The 19,386-nt window shown below is 37.8% G+C and overlaps 1 protein-coding gene across 1 annotated transcript in view; it reads left to right on the top strand.

Annotated features, from left to right (window-relative positions):
- The window catches only part of ZZEF1 (zinc finger ZZ-type and EF-hand domain containing 1), a 79,224-nt gene that overhangs the window by 17,164 nt on the left and 42,674 nt on the right, over nucleotides 1-19,386 (top strand). Inside the window, exons 7-24 of the mRNA XM_024207641.3 lie at nucleotides 1,145-1,261; nucleotides 2,251-2,429; nucleotides 4,012-4,110; nucleotides 5,341-5,432; nucleotides 6,399-6,547; nucleotides 7,061-7,172; nucleotides 8,826-9,038; nucleotides 9,730-9,830; nucleotides 10,377-10,546; nucleotides 11,707-11,840; nucleotides 12,933-13,003; nucleotides 13,487-13,601; nucleotides 14,259-14,418; nucleotides 15,501-15,622; nucleotides 15,720-15,842; nucleotides 17,225-17,391; nucleotides 18,036-18,117; nucleotides 18,805-19,006. Coding sequence (XP_024063409.2) covers nucleotides 1,145-1,261; nucleotides 2,251-2,429; nucleotides 4,012-4,110; nucleotides 5,341-5,432; nucleotides 6,399-6,547; nucleotides 7,061-7,172; nucleotides 8,826-9,038; nucleotides 9,730-9,830; nucleotides 10,377-10,546; nucleotides 11,707-11,840; nucleotides 12,933-13,003; nucleotides 13,487-13,601; nucleotides 14,259-14,418; nucleotides 15,501-15,622; nucleotides 15,720-15,842; nucleotides 17,225-17,391; nucleotides 18,036-18,117; nucleotides 18,805-19,006 — 2,408 coding nt within the window. The remainder of the gene's footprint in view (nucleotides 1-1,144; nucleotides 1,262-2,250; nucleotides 2,430-4,011; nucleotides 4,111-5,340; nucleotides 5,433-6,398; nucleotides 6,548-7,060; nucleotides 7,173-8,825; nucleotides 9,039-9,729; nucleotides 9,831-10,376; nucleotides 10,547-11,706; nucleotides 11,841-12,932; nucleotides 13,004-13,486; nucleotides 13,602-14,258; nucleotides 14,419-15,500; nucleotides 15,623-15,719; nucleotides 15,843-17,224; nucleotides 17,392-18,035; nucleotides 18,118-18,804; nucleotides 19,007-19,386) is intronic.

The raw sequence follows: 19,386 nt of genomic DNA, 5'->3' as shown, positions 1-19,386 counted from the left end.
TATTCATAGAATGACACCCTGTGAAGTGTTTTGTACAAAACTACTTTTCTGTGTAGCCTAAACCCTGAGCTAGACAATGTACAATCAGAAAATAATTCTATATAAAAGATAAAATGATCATGAAACTAAGGCCTATTCTACACTTAAAAGTTAAGTCAACCTAGCAACTTAGGTCAGAGGTGTGGAAAAACCTCAACTCTGACCCAAGTAGCTATGCCGACCTATCCCCCAGTTTAGATACAGCTATGCTGTTATCTACGTAGTTATTGTCATTCAGGGAAGTGGTGTTCTTATACCAACAGGAAAAAAACCCTTCCATCAGTGAAGGCTGAGTCTACACTACAGGGTTTTGCCCTAATAATTAGAACAACATAGCTACGCCAGTATAGTTTGGGTAGTGTAGACAAACCCTAAGTATTGAGAGGTTTTAGGATAGTATTAGTAATTAAGACTCTGGCAGCCTGTCCTTTCTAAACTTCCAATTTTCAGGGTCTTATAACTGTGCCATAAGAATTCATTTTGACCTGGGCCAGAAAGTGCTCCTTTTATGTGGAACTAAAGAGTAAGCAGAAAAAATACCCTCACTGGTATGTAAGCTTGACTTATGGAAGCAAATAAATAGATTTTATTAAAGCTTTAAAAGGTTTTTTGGTATTGCTTTTTTGAAAGAGAAAAGCTATTTTTGCATTTTTAAATGAATGTGTGCACATCATTAGTTCTTAATAAGGGACTGCTACTTTGTTTTAAAATATGTTTCAAAGAGGGAATTACTTAGTGTTCTTTTTAGGTAGAAGTTCATAGGATTTTTCATCAAATGGTTTTGTTGTGCTCTATCTCACTAAACTAGAGTCTGCCTGCGTGCATCCAATTGCAGGGTTGAGGTTTGTGTGATATTTGCACAGCCTCTTTTATTAAAAAAAAAAATCCATGCCCCACTTTCTCCATCTAGAAGTCAAATGCTTTGCATTTCTAATGCAGGAAGAACATTAATAATGCACCTCACACAATAGAGACCATCACAGCCACATAAGCATAAAGATTCTGAGTGGCCCCCCTCCTTTTTTTTTTTTTTTTGAATCTTCTGTCTCTTCAGTTCTGTCTGACTTGAGTTTATTTCTAATGTCTTGCTCTTTTCCTTTGGTAGGAAGGCATTGCAGCACATGCCACCACTGTCCCTGACGTCGGGTTCTACAGACTTCTCAAGCTTCTTATCTCCCAATGTTTTGGAGGAAGTAGATAGTTTTCTTATAAGAATAACCAGGTAAATCTCATTAGCGTACTTGTATGGTAAGAAAATGACATAGAGTAAATGGGTACTGCAAAAATAGCTTCCATTTGTCATATTCCTCATTTCTTCTTGTTTTTTTTTTTGTACCTTAACTGCTGTTGTAATAAGGAAGTATATTGCCATCATGAATAGTTTAAGGAATTACTTTGGTATGTAGACCAACATGATTGCAGTGGGAGCAGGACAGGGCCAATCAATTGAAGTTTTGCCACTGGCCTCCTTTTTGTTTAATCTCCATTTTTCATAAATTCTACTTTATTAGAAATGTTACATGTGATCAGGTACTAGTCAACCATGTCTTAAGTTATAAAGAAAAATGCCTAATAAATTAATGTGTTTGCAATATATTTACATAAAAAACCTCAAGTGTTAGGTATAAGCACATTTCCCATACAATTGTACATAACCTGAAGTTTTGTTATACTATGTCTTTATCGGGTCTGCCTACACCAGGTTATTGGGATGTGAACTTTTTTGTGCTTCCTAGCTATGTGGGTGTACAGAAAGTAGAGTAAAATTTTGAAAGAAATAAAGAGAGCAAATATAAGGGAATGAAATAAGGGTGCCAGATGGAGGCTCTAGACTGGTAATGTTTGAAATAGGGTGTACTAGTAGGAGCGTACTCTTAAAAGAACAATATAACAAAAACTCAAATACTGAATTCCTGTGATAAAGCTAAATAGCCTTTTTTATCTTCTAGTTTTTAACTAGATGATAAAACATTTCCAATGATTCTGTATAAAAGAGCGGATGATTCATCCAGTGTTGATTTCAGCAAGTGGAACAGGACAATTAGCTATCAAGTTTTTATAAACAGATGGCTTAAATGGCTATATAAATAGGCCACATCATAAGTCACTGGTATTAATTGAAATTATTGATATACCATTTCATGTACTTGATTATGAAACTGCAGGTTTCCTTTCTTATATATATTTATGCATGGTCTTTTTATCTCCTAGTTGTTATGCCACTCCAGAGGTTGAACTTACATTGTTGGCTTTTGCCCTAGCCAGAGGGAGTGTTGCTAAAGTGATAAGTTCACTTTGTACTATCACTGGTCATCTGGACACACTATACAAGGCTTCTTCACTCATCTCTTCCATGGCAACTGTTAGACAAAACCTGCTTTATAAATATGGTAAATATTTCAGGGACATCTTTAAGTGCTACTCAAATGAATAGTTACTGCATCCTTCAGAGAGAGAGAGAGAAAGTGTGTGTGTGCATGCGTGCGCAAGCGAGAGATCAATCATAGACAGCTTTCCAAATTGTCTGTGTGTAAACTGGTTGTTTGATCTTTTAATCAGGGTATAAAAGGATTTTATTTTAATGAATATTATCAAGCTGAAAAGAAAGATATATCTCCTAAAACAGTACTTGCATCAGAGCAGTGCTAGCACTAGAATTTGAGATCCTTGTGATCCTTCCAAGAACCAAAGGTGATGTCACCTTGGAGAAGGAAATCTGTAATCCTGCGCTCAAGAAATGCATGGGCAGTTGGCTCTGTAGTAAGATGATAAAGGTGTTTGCATCTCTATTAAGTTTATCTAGTGGTACTAGTCTTTGTCTTCCTACAACAAGTTGCTAAATTTTTTTTCTCTGTCCAGTTTTACTGAGAGTAGAATGACATTTATTTATAATTTTTGTTAACGTTTTTTGTCGTAGCTGAATCATATAGTGTAACTCAGACCTAAGTACAATTCTTTTGATTTCGCTTTTGATAGGTTTATTTATCTGGATGTTTATTGTAGGTTTAAACATGAACCTGGTCTAGCAGAAGGCGGTAAAATGTCTTTCTGTGGGTATCAACTTAAGCTTTACTTTTGTCTGACGTGTTTTAACCTCTGTAGTTACAAATAAGGTTAATATGACTGAAAGTGATGGGGGTTTTGTTTTTTTTTTGTTTTTGTTTTTTTTGGAGTTTTCAGTTTGTATACATTGCTCATTTAACAGTATTTTGTGTATGATCAATATCACCATTTCCTTCTGTGTAGTCAGTTTCCCTTTTGTTTGTTTGGATTTTCACTCAATAACATAGAACGAAAAACATTTTTAAATAGGAAAATGTGATTGCAAACCACAATTAGCATGCAGACTTAGCAACAGGTGTATATAGTACCAAAAATTATTTTTAATCAATTTTTTAAAATTGACCATCTCAGGTTGATGGTATCACTTTAACCACTTGTCTCCAGTCCTGAATTACTGGATATTCTTAGCAGGCATGCAGGTGTGAACCTAATGTAGAGAAATACTTTCACCAGACTCCACTGCTGGTTCTGGTGTGTGACAAATGTAAACATGTTACGCATAAAATATTGTTACTACTACATTATGCTCAGAATTCTGGGAAGTCGTTTCTGTTTCCCACAGCAACTGTATCTCTGGCTCCTTGTATAATAAAAGTGATATTTAGTATTATTTCATGTGCTGTGAACACTTTAATTCAAAATGTGTGTGTTTTGACAGTCCTCCAGCTGTAACAATTCTTAATTTGTTGTCTTTGTACACTTAAAATTTCAACTGTTATGTTGCAATAACATGGATTTTGCATTTGTTTCCTTTGTATAAGATAAAAAGACCTGGTGGTGGTGTGATTCTTCAATTTTTTTCCTTAATTTTTTACCTTCTCTGTGTAAAGAATTTAGAATGCCATTGGCAAACAAGCTCTATATTGTTGGTTTTATAGCTCTGATAAACCTGTTGATTTGCTTGTTCAGGAAAGCCGCTACAGCTAACCCTTCAGGCATGTGACGTAAAAGGAAAGGAAGATAAATCAGGGCCTGAAAACCTCCTTGTTGAGCCATGGACCGGGGATGGTAAGTGTGTAGTCTTTTGTTTATGGTTTCTTGTAGTGGTTCAGATCTGTACATTTTCACACTGATTGACAGTTAGAAAAAAGGAACTACGGTAGACATAGTGCTTCTAAATTGTAATTCTCACTCACAGGGAATTGCTCTTAGGAACTGTTCGTTCCCCTAAAACAAGTTTGGTATCTTAGGTCAGGTTATTGGTGCATTGGCTGAAAGTGAATAGCAGGCTGGTGTGAAAAACTTCATAGCAGAGCAGCATTTTGCTCTGAATCACGAGGGGCTTCCCAAACACTGATGGAGGGATGGAAGAGAAAATCATATAGAATATCCTCGGGTGGCTGAATATTTGGTTTCAAGAGTCAACAATCCTTTAATTGTTGATGTCTATCTTAGTCAAAATGGTCTTAAAAATCAGAAATAACAGTGTAAATGAGGCAGTAAATAATGCTTTGACTTGCAGAGCCAATGTGCACTTCTCTAGAACGCCTTTTGAGGTGCTTAGCACACAACATACTTGGGGGCATGTAAATTGTGCACTGTAGAGGTGGCATACACGTTGGAAATCAATTTGTCCTTCTTGGAGTTGTTTGCAGTCATAGTTTGCGGGTGTTTGCATTGAAAAGTTTTTTGTTTCTTCCACTTATTCAGCCTCTAGCTGAAGTAACATTCCCCTGGCATTTTGCTCTTGATGCCACCCATTAAACTTCAGGATATTGTAACAAAAGGAGGGATTTTATAGTTCATGTTCTTCTGAGGTTTTTCTTTCATTTAAGAGGAAAGGGAGGAGGTAGAAGGGTCTTGACAGTGTTATTCTGGCTTTCAGAAAAGCTGTAATTTAGATAAGTAAACACTGTCATTCAGTGGTCCCAATAACATTCAATGGGAGTGACTTTTCACTAAAACTTAGCAGATGTAAGAATTATTTCCTGTTACTGATAGCACAGTCCCAGGAGAGACTCTGGCTGTGAAGACACGGTCCTGAGGAAGGATATACTAACACAACACTGTGTTGAATGTACACCTTTTGATACAGCATCATCTTTTATAAGCAGAATTACTAATGCCAGCATTATAATTTACTATTTCATTTGGACTCTCAAGTCTCATTCACTGGCTGAATCTTTGCTATAGAACAGAGCGCTGGGTTTTGTTTTACTCCTCTCATTATAATTCTGTATCCATTTACTTTAAGATGACAGTCCTCTAAACCTCATCCTGTTTTCATTGTTCCTTTAGGTTTTCTTACTGAGACTGGAAAGACCAGAGCAAGTATCATTCTTTCTACAGGAACTGAATCTACATTCCAGGTGACACAAATTAGAATAAAGGTAAGGAACTTGTTTGCATTATTCAAGCAGATTCTTGTATTAATGCTTTTTTTTCTTGGTGGTGGAATTTAGACAGTTGTTCACCTTTGATTGAATGTACAGCTTTGTGATTAATTTGCAAGAAATTTGAGTGACAGCAGTTTGGGTTTTGTTTTTTGTATTTGCATGAGTCACAGGAAACTTGCACGAAAAGAAAAATAGAAATTACATCTGGTTACAGAATGCTGCCACAAGTGTACTCTGTAGAGCGTTCCATCTATTTTATGTTGCCTCTGTCTATATCTTATTCAGGCCAATGAGGTATTTCTAGTTCTTGTGTATGTAGTATAATGCTTGCCATGTATTTAAATAGCAACATTACTCTGGTGTGGAGGTAAAAACTTATGTCCCAAACATTGGTAGAATCTCATAGGAGGAAGGAAGCTGTGATGAGGTTTTTACAGCTTGCTTTTCCGTTGTTGAAACTATAGCTTACTGTCCCAAAGCATGTGTGCATGCTTTGTAGTGCCCACCTGAATTGAGGATGACTAGACTCTTGAGCTTGTAGGTTCTCATCAGTTGGGGATGGAGGAAAGGGCAACTGTTCAAAAATTATAGTGCAATGCTACCTGGATACAATTTAAAAAAAAATTGCCACCGCTGTTTGTATAAAACAGCAGAAAAGCAAATTGAATCAAGATGCAGGCTTTTTCTTTCTTGCTTGGCTCCAGCTGAGATGGTGGCTAAAATGAAACTTAGCTATGAGTTTGAGCCTTAATCTTTCAGAGATGTTTAATCTTTCTGAAACATTTCCTGTGTCATGTTCCTTTAAAACAAAGAAAATAAATAATATGATTCCAAAGAATCACAGATCAATTTTGCTGATCTCTGGTTTGATTTGAGTAACTCTTCCTTATAAGCAGAAACGTCATTTTATTGTTTTCCTAGTTTTCTCTGTGTTGCTCCAGCATTATGTTCTCCTTTCAGGTTCGGAAAGGTGCTATTGGGGCCCAGTGTGGGTTGGTGTTTGCTTATAACAGCTCTTCAGAAAAATTTCATGCAGAAGAACATTTTAAAAAATTTGAAAGCTATGACAAGTGGAAGCTTCAAGAATTCAGGCAATTTTTAAAAAACAGGTAAAGGTGGGCAGGGTGATAATGAATTTTTTTTAAAAATTAACATTGCAGCAAACCTTCTCTACCCTGTTTATAAAAGTCAGAGTGTGGATGAGGTCAGAGAAGTCTTGAACATTTCTTTGTGCCTACTGCTGTAGCTGCAAATAAAGTCACTTGCCACTGAACACCTAAAGGTCTACATTTAAAACTTAATCATGACCAGCCCAGTTTGAACTAAAATCTCAATTTGATACTTTTGAGAAGCTGTCTATACAGAATGCTGATTCCTAATAGCGGTATTGTTGCCTTTCGCTACAAGTATGCTGTAAAATTATGGACTTGACTTTGACAATAAAAATAAAAAAATCTATGGCAAACATGCATTTGCTGGAGTCTGTGCATGTGAAATGTTTCTGCTACGTTTTCCTGAATCTTTAATTTTTCTAACTGGTAAAAATAGTTGGATAACATAGCAGTGGGGCAATCCCTACGTTTTTTTTATAATAACTTTGGTTGATCTGCTTTTATCTGCAGAAGTGATTGTTCATGTGATGAGCTGGGAGAGGATGATCCTGTTGGCTGGTTTGAGGTGGAAGAAGAATGGGATGAAGTGGAGGTCAAAATGCAGCAGTGCAGAATTTCCCAAGTAAGAAATAATTAGAACAGACTGACTGAGGCGTGAATGAGGAAATGATCATCTTCCTGCTTTCTTGAAGACCAGTTAAATAATCATCAGGTTTTTGTTACCAAAGAAGAGTCCCAGTAGCGTAGCTAGGGGCGGGAGCGGGGCAGCGGCTGTTCTCCCACTGAGCACAAGTGGCGCCTTTTCAATTTTTACTCACCCGGTGGCGCTCCGGGTCTTCGGCAGCACTTCGGCGGCAGGTCCTGTACTCGTTCCGGGTGTGTTAGAGGCCTTGACTAGAGCTAAAAAGTCAGTGAGAGCCATGGGAGCTAAGGCCACAGTTGATTTAGATTTAGCATGGACATTACTGTCTCAAAAGTGTAGAAAGTTTCCACTCACTGGATTGTGTCAAGAAGATGAGTTCCACTGTAAGCCTAATGATTAGAACATGAAACAAGCTGCACAATCACAGTTCTTCATATATTCTAATTTGCTTACTTTTAATTACTACAAAACAAAGACTAAATAGCGAAGAGTCCTTGTGGCACCTTAGCTTATGCCCAAATACATTTGTTAGTCTCTAAGGTGCCACAAGGACTCCTCGTTATTTTTGCTGATACAGATTAACACGGCCACCACTCTAAAATAAAGACTAGATTCTGCAACCCTTGTTTGTGATAAGTAGCACCTTGTTCCTAGAGTAATTCCATGGATCTACTTGAGTACTGCACTACTCAGCGTCTTAATTTGCAGCAATTAAAAGTGAAACTTGTCTTCCAGTGCATGTTGTTGTTTCGGGTTCAATTTTAATTTGGTTTCAGGTTCCCAAATCTCTCTCCTTCCTGGGGGAGAAAATACCAGAGGTGGCTGCTCAGAGACAAAAGTGAAAAGTCCCCGTTGCATAATGGAATCCAGAACATGCCATTTCCTTATTCAGTAGCTGTCTGAACTGTTATGCATGTACTGTACATATTTGTTCCCCAAATTTTTGTGATTATAGGATTAAAAAATACACCTCTACCCCGATATAACGCTGTCCTCGGGAGCCAAAAAATCTTACTGCATTATAGGTGAAACCGTGTTATATCGAAGTTGCTTTGATCCGTCGGAGTGCGCAGCTCCCCTCCCCCCCCCCACCCCGGAGCGCTGCTTTACCACATTGTATCTGAATTCGTGTTCTATCGGGTCACATTATATCGGGGTAGAGGTGTACCTTTGGACTCTGGGGATGCATTCCTTAATGGATACTCTCGGCTTCAGGTTCTTTATACTAATGTGGAAAGAATTGCAAGTTAAATGAATGTGTATATATATATATTTAATTTACATTGAATGTTTATCCTCTACTTGTTTTTATATTAAGCTAATGATTTTCCACTTGCAGGAAAACTTGGCGCTATAAGATTAAGAAATAGAACACAGTTTACAAAATGAGTTAGGCTGGTAATTAAATGACTGAGTTTGCAAGTGAACATGGCAGTCACAGAACCCCCTAGTATGTAGCTCATATAGAACCTTCAGAATTAAAGTGTTTTACAAAAACAGGAGGTGGGGTGGTAGGCCAGGACACTGGCTTTGCCTGAATAATATCATAGGATCTTAAACGTTTGTGTGGCTCTCGCTTTTGAAATCAGGATTTATGAACAGCGCTTTTGCTATTTTTATGTCTCTATCCAGTATTTAATGGTGAAGTTCTTGTGCACAAGGCAAGATACCGCGGAGCGCCTAGGAGTTCAAGGCCTGAATGTTCTGGGATATCTTCGGCCTGTGGTAGGGGAGCCCAACAGAAGCCTGAACTGTCTGAAATGCAAAGCAACAGATGACAGCATTTGTGGAACAACCCTTCTCCTGAAGACACTTCATTTCATCCAACAACTTGCACAGGACCTGGTATGTTTCTCTCCACATTTGTTCACTTTTTTAAAGCATGTGGTCTTGTTACAAGAATAAATGGTGATACACCAAAGACAAACTTAAAAGACGCATTATAAAATAAAGTAGTGGCCAGAGAGCAAGCTGTAACTACATTGTGGTAATAATATGCAAGTCCTGAAACTTGAAGTGTCTGGAAAATGACTTTTAGTCTACTAAGGTGCCTTATAAAAGGGCACTTAAATAAGTTAGGCATATGTCTTCTTTAAGAAAACCGGAACTGAACTGCATTTCCATATCTCACACATTATGATAAAGTGCTTAGTGGGATTAATGCAACATACTGTATATAAAAGTTCCACTGCCTTTTAAATAGCCCTGCTGCGTCTCTTGGAAGCATACAGGAGGATTAGAACAGGTGTATAGACTAGAACTTGTTCTCCACTATTCGAGTGAGTTAGATTTGTGAGAAAGTTGGGACATACAAAAGGAAGTGAAAATTGTTAGTCTGACGCAACAAAAAGAAAAGATATTGCTGGTTCATCCTAATGGGAGCCTGACCATGTTGTGTTCTGAGGCTGGAGTGGCATTTCAGATGCAGCTTGATATTTCTTTCATACTCCATATGTTGCAGTTTTCATTGTGTTTTTGTAAACATTCACTGTGTAGAATGAATTCTTCAATCCTATATTTTCTTTGCCTCTTTTAGGTTCAACAAAAAGAAAGTGGATTAAAGTACAGATCATTCTTGGACTTCACTGGCCTTGACTTGCAGCTTTTCTGGAATTTTTACAATAAACTACACCAAAAGTAGGGCCCTCCTCCATCACAAAGTTAGCCATAAATATGTTTACATACAGTGCATTTTATTCAGCTGATGTTTTCTGCCATTAAGCTGAAGTAGCCGATATTTTCCCTTCTCTCTGTTGTGTCATCCTGGTTTTTTAGCTGTAACATTACATAGATGCTTGTAATCTTTAAGTTTCAGTACAGTAAGTTTGATTCCTGTCTAAGTGTTAGGGGTTTTTTTTGTTTTGTTTTTGTTTTTTTAATTTATTTATTTATATTTCTTATGTGTGATGGGATACTACATTTATAGTATAAAAATAAAGCACAGTAGCATTTAGAGAAGACACAATTAGGAGATGCAAGGAAAAGTGATTTAAATGCCATTTTAATATCAATATATAGATAGATAGATAGATATAGTTCTTGGCTGTGTTTTCTTTACTCGGAGGATCTCTTAGCGTCACTGTCTCGTAGAGCAGAGACAGCGATGCTTGCTTTAGCATAGCAGTGTGTGCTGGAAATGAGTTCTTCCTGTGAAGATTTTACTCTTGTTTGTTTTCCTTTTAGCCCAAGGGAAGAATGTCTCTTTGCCCAGACTGTGCTACTGCAGCTTCTTCAAAGCTGCTTCTCTGTGCTTACTGGAAACAATAAAACTATTAAATCTCAGGAAGCTTCTCAAAGCAAAACTTCTGGCCAAATAGAAGCTGCAGTAGAGCTCTACAGGCATTTGTGTGAAGGTTCGTTAATATTATGCTGTCACTTACTAACTTTGTTGTTGTTGTTTTGTTTTAAAGAAGTTTTATACTTGTGTGAACTTGGAACAAGTATTTTCCAAAACCCAAGCCAGCTGCTGTTTCAGATTGTTGTGTTTTATTGCTATTTTAGACCAATGGGTTTAGCTGAGAGCTTGCTTCTGTACTTTCTTTGAGCCTCTGATGAAGTGATCTTGCATCTGTCCTGATAATATGTGGCCTGAAAGTGGTTGCAATGGCAAATTATTTCAGTGGAGCTGTATCTAGTTGCACCAGTAGAGAATTTGGTCCTTTGACTTCAGTACTGGAATAAGTAGAAGGATTAGATTCGTTTCTAACCGCTCAGCACTGTGCTAGAATGAATCCACCTGGTTGGGAAAGTACAAGTGAAATCTTGGCCCTGATGGCATTGAAGTTGATGGGAATATTGTCATTGACTTCTTTGGAGCCAGTACTTTGCCTTATATATTTAAGTACAATGATTTCAATAACTAATATACCTAGTAAGAGATTATGAAAAACAAGGAATAGATGAATGACTTTGTACTGAGTGTGGTACATTTTGAAAGGTTTTTTTTTTTGTTTTTCTTTCACCAGGTTTAACAGTTGGTCTTAAAAATAAACATAACATTGAAGGTCCTGAAGTGAATCAGGTCATTTGAATCCGAGGTCTTCTCATAAGATCATTCTTGCTAGACTTCAGAAGTCTCTCTCACATGTTTGTGTAGACAAGCCTTAAGTAACATTTAGTTTGCAGTAAGCTGGGTTGAAATCTATCCTTTACTAGCGTGCTGTCCATGTGGACTCCGCTGATACACCCTAGTAGTTCCTTGCTCCGCCTTTGATCCTACTCCCATATCAAAGTGGGGTAGGTCAGAGTGGATTAAGGAACTGTTAGAGCATGTTAACAGGGTCCATATGGACAGTTGTTGCACAGCAGGCTACCTCAATGTATATGTATATCCCAGCTTGTTGCAGGCTAAATGTTCTTGAAGATCAATCCTTACATGTATATGTGATGAGTATTTTATGTGCTTTGGAAAGACTAGTGTCATGGAAAAGAAATGAAATTTTATAGTGTATTAAAGATCTATACTTGGTTATTGATTTGAAATTGTAAAACTGTTTCCTTTTTTTGTGAACAGTCGTGGACATGAATGATAGCAACTTCACACCCATGACAATGCTAAAGCAGGAAGTTAAGAACACATTGCTCAATGGAGCAGCTATCTTCTTCCCAGATAGACAGACCAGACGGGACCAGCTCTTCACCATGATGGTAAACCATGCAATGAGAAATGATTGCTCCACAATCACTTCATTCCAGATGAGGCGAGCTTGCCTTTACCTTTCCATAAAGTTATAGTTTCAGTTCAGATGGTCTATCTTAGAATGTCAACCTTCAAAGGAAGGCTCTTTTATACTCTCAAATGTGACTGTTTAAAGAGGGAAACATGGCATTGTGAAGTTCCATATTAGTAGTCTTTAAGTGATAGGCTCTGCTCACTTTACAAATAAATCTTGTACATATATAAACCCCCATTTTATGTAGGAGAAAACCTGAGGCACAGGATGCAGTGACTTTACATATGGACTAGGTTGGATATTAGGAAACACTATTTCACTAGGAGGGTGGTGAAGCACTGGAATGCGTTACCTAGGGAGGTGGTGGAGTCTCCTTCCCTGGAGGTTTTTAAGGCCCGGCTTGACAAAACCCTGGCTGGGGTGATTTAGTTGGGAATTGGTCCTGCTTTGAGCAGGGGGTTGGACTAGATGACCTCCTGAGGTCCCTTCCAACCCTGATATTCTATGATTCTATGTTCTAGTGTCCAAGTCTGTGTGAGAACTTAAAAGAATATTGTACTGAATATTTATATCCTGTTTTTCCTCATGATTTAGAACCTAGTGGAATACTGAAAGTGTAAAATTCACATGCTGTATGTATGTTTTTTGTTTGTTTGTTTTTTTTTAACTCTTGCATGTGCATATGGGTCTGTAGGATTTCTTGTGTGATGGGATACTACATTTATAATATAAAAATAAAGCACAGTAGCATTTAGAGAAGACACAATTAGGAGATGCAAGGAAAAGTGATTTAAATGCCATTTTAAAATCAAGATTTGCTTAGTGGCAGAGAACTTAAAGATCCAATTTCAATGGGGACTGAATTTTTTTAAAACCATTTTTACAAACCAAAGATAAAGCTCAAAAATGGATATTTCTCATAAAGAAAATGCAGACCAAACATCTCTTGGAGCAAATACTAATCCTGTAGTCCTCAAAAAGTATTTCCTGGTCCTGTCATTCTTTGTAATACCTTGCTATTACAAAAAAACATTTTTTTTAAACGTAAACCTCTTCCATTTCCTAGAAAAACATCACAGAACAGGAACATAAGCAATCTGTGCATCTCACCTTCAGATCCCTGTGTATGTACTTCAGGTAAGGCTCTTTGATATTGAAAAATAACTTTTTTCTCTGATTCTCTTCATCCTACTGATCCTTTTCAATAATTCCACATTCTTCTGAAAAAAGATGCAAGTCAGCAAAATTGTTAATGCACTTCCTCTTTAAGAGAATAAAAATCTATACATCTTACTAATATTGACTGGCTCAAAAGGCAATAACAAAAGATTGCCCAAGATTAAAAATAATTACGGAGTCTGTGGTATATTGCCTAGAGTCTCTGAGTAGCATTGTTTACTGTTTTATCCTTGATCAGTTTTTTTCAAACTACTGTTGTCCTTGGAAACAGTGAGTATTTGTTATAGCTTTAAAATATCTCCATACTGATAAATTTATAGAACATTTGATTTTTCCTTCAGAAATGATGTGTAAATGATCTCTGCAGATTATCATCACAACAGGGCATCTTTTTCAGACTTCTATCATTAGCTGTTACTCAGTAAGCTCTATCTTTTGCAGTGATCAGGATCCAGGTGGACTTTTGTTGTTACCAGATAAGGAAGTTTCTGAGGACTTTGACATCAGCCAAGTGCTGTCAGTCATGGATACCCTTCTGTTGGTGGCAGCGAGAGAGGTAGCTATCATTTGAGATTGTCTATTCTCACTTCTCCTGAAGCCAGTAGTTAACAGGACTATTCACATTAGTAAAATTTATTATGTATGATTGTAGGATTGGGCCCCCACTAATTTAAATGTTGTATGTTAAGCAGTAACTACATTTAATATTAAGAAACAAGGCAACATACTGAATAGGTTGCCTTAGGGAGTTTTTCCATAGAGTCCCTTAGTGACTGCCTTGAAGCTGTAAAAGAATTGAGCTAATTAAACCAGATTGAAGGATGGGAACCAGTCATGGTACCATAGACTGAAAGACCTGTGCTTGGGAAAGTAAGGACTTTTTCACATGTGAAAATAATTAGCCTATGTTACAAAATGTGCTGAAAGCCTTAATTGATTGCCCCAAATGTAGTTGTAATTACTTAAACCTGTTTGCTGTTCATCTTACTGAGTTACTAAAACAGCTTTCAAATATCACTTCTTTATGAATTTTTTTTTTAACCACTAGCAGTTCATATATGACTGGTCTCTTGCTTTTCATCTTTTTTGTGGCGGGTGGTGTGCGGTGGGGAGGAGGGTGGTGTATCACAATCTGTCACACTGCAATGCATGGAATATCATTGATGTGTTATTGCCGTGCACGGGATATCATTGTTGTATTATTGCTTTTCAGTGTGAAATGATGATGCTGGATGTTGCCCAGCAGGAGAGTGGCACAGTACTGTCATCCTTGTTCTGGTCTGTACAGGGAAGCCTCCTTTCATGGTGCTACCTACAACTTAAGGGCAATGATAATACAGCCAAGACTCTTGCCATGGAAATTCTTAAAAAATGTAAGTTCCAGAGCTGAGTCAGTGCCTAGTATATACAATAATGCAGGACTTTAAAATATGATCTCAAGAAGCTGATTAGCGTTTTTATCTCTAGACACTCATCATAGTATCTGAAGCATCCTTATAATTATAGTGCTCCTAACAAATTTCAAAATTGGCCCAGAGCCATCTGGACCAATTTCCAGTCATCAGTATGGTTAAAGTTGTTGATTTATTGTTATGTCTGAGGAGTCTGTAACATCATGAGAAACTAATTTGGACCAAAAATTTCACTGGCTATTGAATCTACGAAGAAACAAAATTTAGTTCAATTTTAGATATTTTTCCTTAGTTGTCCATTATTAGAGCATCTTCCCTCCATCTCCCTCAAAAGTAATATCTCCCCTGGATGAGACAGCATGTCATTTTGGTAGATCTGGGTAATCACAAAAAAAGTTGAACTCATTTTATCTGTAGTAAGACCTATTAATCTAGGCATTTCTAAGGCGCATATCACCATAGCATGCTTTGTCTCAGCACAGCACCCCAAAGTTACTTGAATAACTACTTGGGCCATAAATGTAATGGTAGAGTGATATTAAATTTGTACTTTGTAATGTCGGGCTATTTCTAAATTCAAACCTGGATTATATTCTATACTTTTATTTTTACACTAGTTATGTATTCAATCATTTTATTCATATTTAAAATGTTCAGCTAAAAGTTGCTGGCCTTGCTTATAATTCATATTTCATTCCTTAGTAAAACAATGATCCAGGAAATCAGATGTTTACAGTAGAGTTATTGAAACAGGCGTTTTAGATCAAGGAGACATAGTTTGATTACAATACTAGTTTCTCTATGAATTGTGCTTTTGGTGGTGTTAGTGACAGAGTGTCCTATTGCCAGCAGTGGATATGTGCAAAACATTTTTTTGTGTCCCAACTGCCTTTTGAACGCAAGTTCCTTGGGGCAACACCTATCTTTCTCTATTTTGCACAACATGAACCCCACTAGAGGTGCACAGTAAAAACAGACTCCCAGTAGAGAATCCTCAATTTGGCTAACTTTCTATTACCTAATATGTTTTCTTTCTTTTTTAGATGTGGGCCAGTTCCTGACAAATATCAGAACAATTTTAGAATCACTTTTGTCCCAATACAGTGGCAAACATATAGTAGAAAAATTAAGTAACTCTGTTTTTGCCATGGCAACCCGTCAGCTGGTAGGTGAATGACTGAAATGTCCTACAGTTTTCCTTTAGTGTGGATATATTTAGGACGGCTTTGTAACTTTTAGGTGGTGGTTTTTTTTTTCCTTAGGTGACTTTCTTGTTGGATTTCTGCACTTCAGACATTCCACACTGCACCCTACTTCAGGGTTTCAGTACCCTGACACAGCTGCTGCGGAACCTTTGTAGTGAACCCGGAGAAAGTCTTAATAAGGTAGCCTAAGATAGATAGATATAGATACTTTACACTTCTGATTCTCTGTAACCTTTTGAATTCTGCTTCTCCTTTGCCCACCATCAGTGTATCTGATGAGCTCCTGTCTCTTCAGGATCTCTCTAAAGTGATTTTGAGCATTTTTATAGTGGAGAAGTCACATCTATAAGTATGCAACCAGGTTACGTAAGAAAACTGTTCCGAACCTTCAGCTTTTAAAGAGATTATGCGTTCATCATCACCTTATTTCAAAAGATCACGTTTACTTACGTAAAATGTGTTGTGGATTAAATGAAAATGCTATGGTCACTAGTTAGAACATAAGTCAGTCACTATGTGATAAAAATAGAATCACTTCCTAGATTAAGAAGTTCATGTGAATTAATACTGTTGATTGCATCATAAATATATAACAAAAGATAGGACCCCTGTCCTGGGAGCTTGCAATTGAACACACAGATCTGTGTTGGGAAAGATTAATGAGATACATTTGTTTAAAGGAGAGAGTGGAAGTTTTTTAACGGGTACTGTAAAGTTTGAAACAAGATTGGGAACCTACTCCAAGTATTCTGGAGCTGCATGATGAAATGCAGAGCTGAGAGTGGGAAATCTATCTGTTCTGGTTCTTATACCACACCAATCATTGCAGTATGTGAGTATATAAAAGCAGATAAAGGGAAGGGGAGAGTGGATTCCAAGGTATGGAGTTGGAGGAGAGTAAGAGGACATAAGAGCAAAAATATATTTAAGGATGAAATTATGCTTTTGTTCTGAAGGTGGAAATGAAGAACTTGCACTTGATTTAGTAAAAAACAAGCCGGTGAAAGGTTTTGAGGAGTAGTGATGCAATTGATATGGCAGCAGATGAAAGATTGTTTCAGTGTCAGCATTTTGGATAGACTGACTTTGGAAGAGATGAGTGACTGGAGTCCAGAGAGGAGATGATTTATAGTTAACCAAAGCCTGGGTGGGGGGTTTGAAGAGATAGGAAAGGATGGGTTTTGGAGGTGATAAAAAGGAAGGAAAGATAAGAGGTTTGGTGAGAGCCTGGGTATGGGAGGAGGAGAGAGAAGTAGATGATGACACTGAGATTGAGCCTGTAAAATACATAGGACAGTGGAGAAGGATTGAAGACAGGAGAGAGGTAAAAGAGGAAAAATAAAAGGTTAAGAAAATACTAGTACATGCTTCATAATCTTACTTGGCGTCATTCTTTATAGTGATGTAAGTAGAGGGATAAGTGCTTACAGTACATGTATGTGTGTATATGGCTACTCCAAACTATGGACTCAGATGTGAAATAATGCAGTGCTGTAATCCTCCTACTGAATGCTTTGCATGTGTACCCTGTAAGGTGAAAGTTGTTGTATTTAATTATGCAGGTGGACATGGAAAGCTGGCAGCAAGAACAACCCGTGGTGCTGCGAACATGGACAATGGAATCTCCTCACAACTATGAAAATAATTGCCATGAGGTCTCAGTCTTCCTTTGTCCTGGGGCAACTTATTTTGAGGTGGAATTTGATGAAAAATGTGAAACAGAAAGGAGGTAACTTAATAGTGTGCCATCTCTGACTCCAAAAACTATTCACAAAGGGGCAAATCCTGCACTCTGTGCAGAGAATCGTTACCTACTCCACCCTCAGCATGCACCACCCACCCTGTACTCTTCTTTGCACCTCTGCTTAAAGATTCTTGACACAGCTGAGCTCCCACTTGAAAAGGTGCAGACAAACTCTTTGCACAGGCCCTGAGTGTCAAGGCTATGCTCCCTCAGGCAGTGGAACTATGCTTTCCATTGATTGCTCTTGTATTAGTGCTTGAAAAAACCTGTGGCCATCATTGCGTGTTCCCAGCATTCACTTTACCCTACTTGAGCACAACTATGCCAAAGTTCAGTCCTTTCTGTAACTTACCTCTGTTTCTTTCTGGCTTACCACTAAGAAATGCTTAATATTTGAACTTGATATTAAGGATCAGGGAGCTATGTTGTAGCAATGACCGTATATGTGCTGTATGAATGAAATGTTTATATAATCATCTAAAGCAGTAAATACGTCTCTGAAGGGATTGTCTCTACATTGCTGAGTCTCCAGAGTGGGGTGGTTAGGGAAGTACGAGAAATTCCAAAGTAAACTTGCCCAAAAGTTTTAAAAATAAAAATGTGTAAGTAATGAATTGCACTCTCCACAGATATGATTACCTGGAGTTTACTGATGCCAGAGGTGCAAAAACTCGTTATGATACAAAGGTTGGCACTGAGAAGTGGCCCAAGGTGAGTGACTTTAAAATATTGCGCAAAATACACATATGTTAATATTGGGGTACCCTGGAACTCTGTGGTGTTTTAGCGTCATAGGTAAGAGGTTCTGCAGAGACCTTGTAATCTGACAACTTCTTATCTTTGGTGTGGGTGTGTGCACACACCCACCTCTAATGCTCAGAGGGGGAGGAGGGAGGGGAGAAATCTGTAATTCCACAGTGATGCAAATGAATAGAATGAATGACGCAGAAAGTCCTTTCCAATAGTAATGTCTGATTAACTCACTACCAGCTAGCATGTAGAAAACCATGTTTCACTGCAGTTAAACATACAGTTGAAATTGTTCTCTGATCTCCTTGTACCTCCATTAATTTTAAATAAATCTTGAGATGGCAAGTTGAATTCATTTATTATTTTCTTGTGGCCACTCAGGTGCTACTCCAGTGTAACCTTTCCCTGCCGTTATATTTTTTTAACATTAAAAGCTGTATTGTGGGCTGAAACTTTCAATTATTCTTTTGACTAGAAAGTTGAAACTTTAATTGCTGTAGGCTTTTCAGTCATGTAGTGGGGGGCTAGCACATATTACAGAGAAACCGTGAGAATATTGAAAAACACAATTGCTGAAGGAAATTCAATACCCCAAAATGTCTTCCTGTCATGTACATTTGGCAAAATGACTGTTTTGTTGCTCTGTAGAAAGTGACCTTTAAGGCTGGCCCACGGCTGCAGTTTCTCTTTCACTCTGACAGCAGTAATAATGAGTGGGGCTACAAGTTCTCCATCACTGCTTATGGCCTACCAGATGTCGCAGTTTCTTGGGGCTTGGATTTACAGCTGCTTGTATCCAGGTTGATGGGGCGCTTGGCTTCGCGGAGTATGGCACTGAAATCCCAACTGGGTAAGTTGAATTAGTTTCTCTAGCAGTCCTGCTTCCAGGATGGGGATGAGGTGCAAGAATCTAATATTTTATATTCTTGAAAGGAATACATGTTGTTCCAGCCCACTCATATTTGAAAACAGAAAATCCTGACTAGGTTGCCAGTTACAGACCAAGTTGGGAATGACCAAAATTTTTAACCATCTGGTGACTTTTTAGTGGGCTATGTGCAGCAAGTTTGGTTGCTGCCTATGCTACCTCTTTAACCTTCTCTCTGGGAAAATTACAAAAAAACTCCATCACTATTGGCACCCTTTGCAGTCTTAAGAGGCCAAGAGTGGAATGGACTTGGAGACAGAACTACTCTGACCCCTGGAGGTGGTCATGTTAGGTGTCAAAGC

Source organism: Terrapene carolina, unplaced genomic scaffold, assembly GCF_002925995.2.
Source record: "Terrapene carolina triunguis isolate 2854851 unplaced genomic scaffold, T_m_triunguis-2.0 Scaffold231, whole genome shotgun sequence".
Classification (NCBI taxonomy): Eukaryota; Metazoa; Chordata; order Testudines; family Emydidae; genus Terrapene; species Terrapene triunguis.
This window is presented reverse-complemented; position numbering and strand designations above follow the sequence as displayed.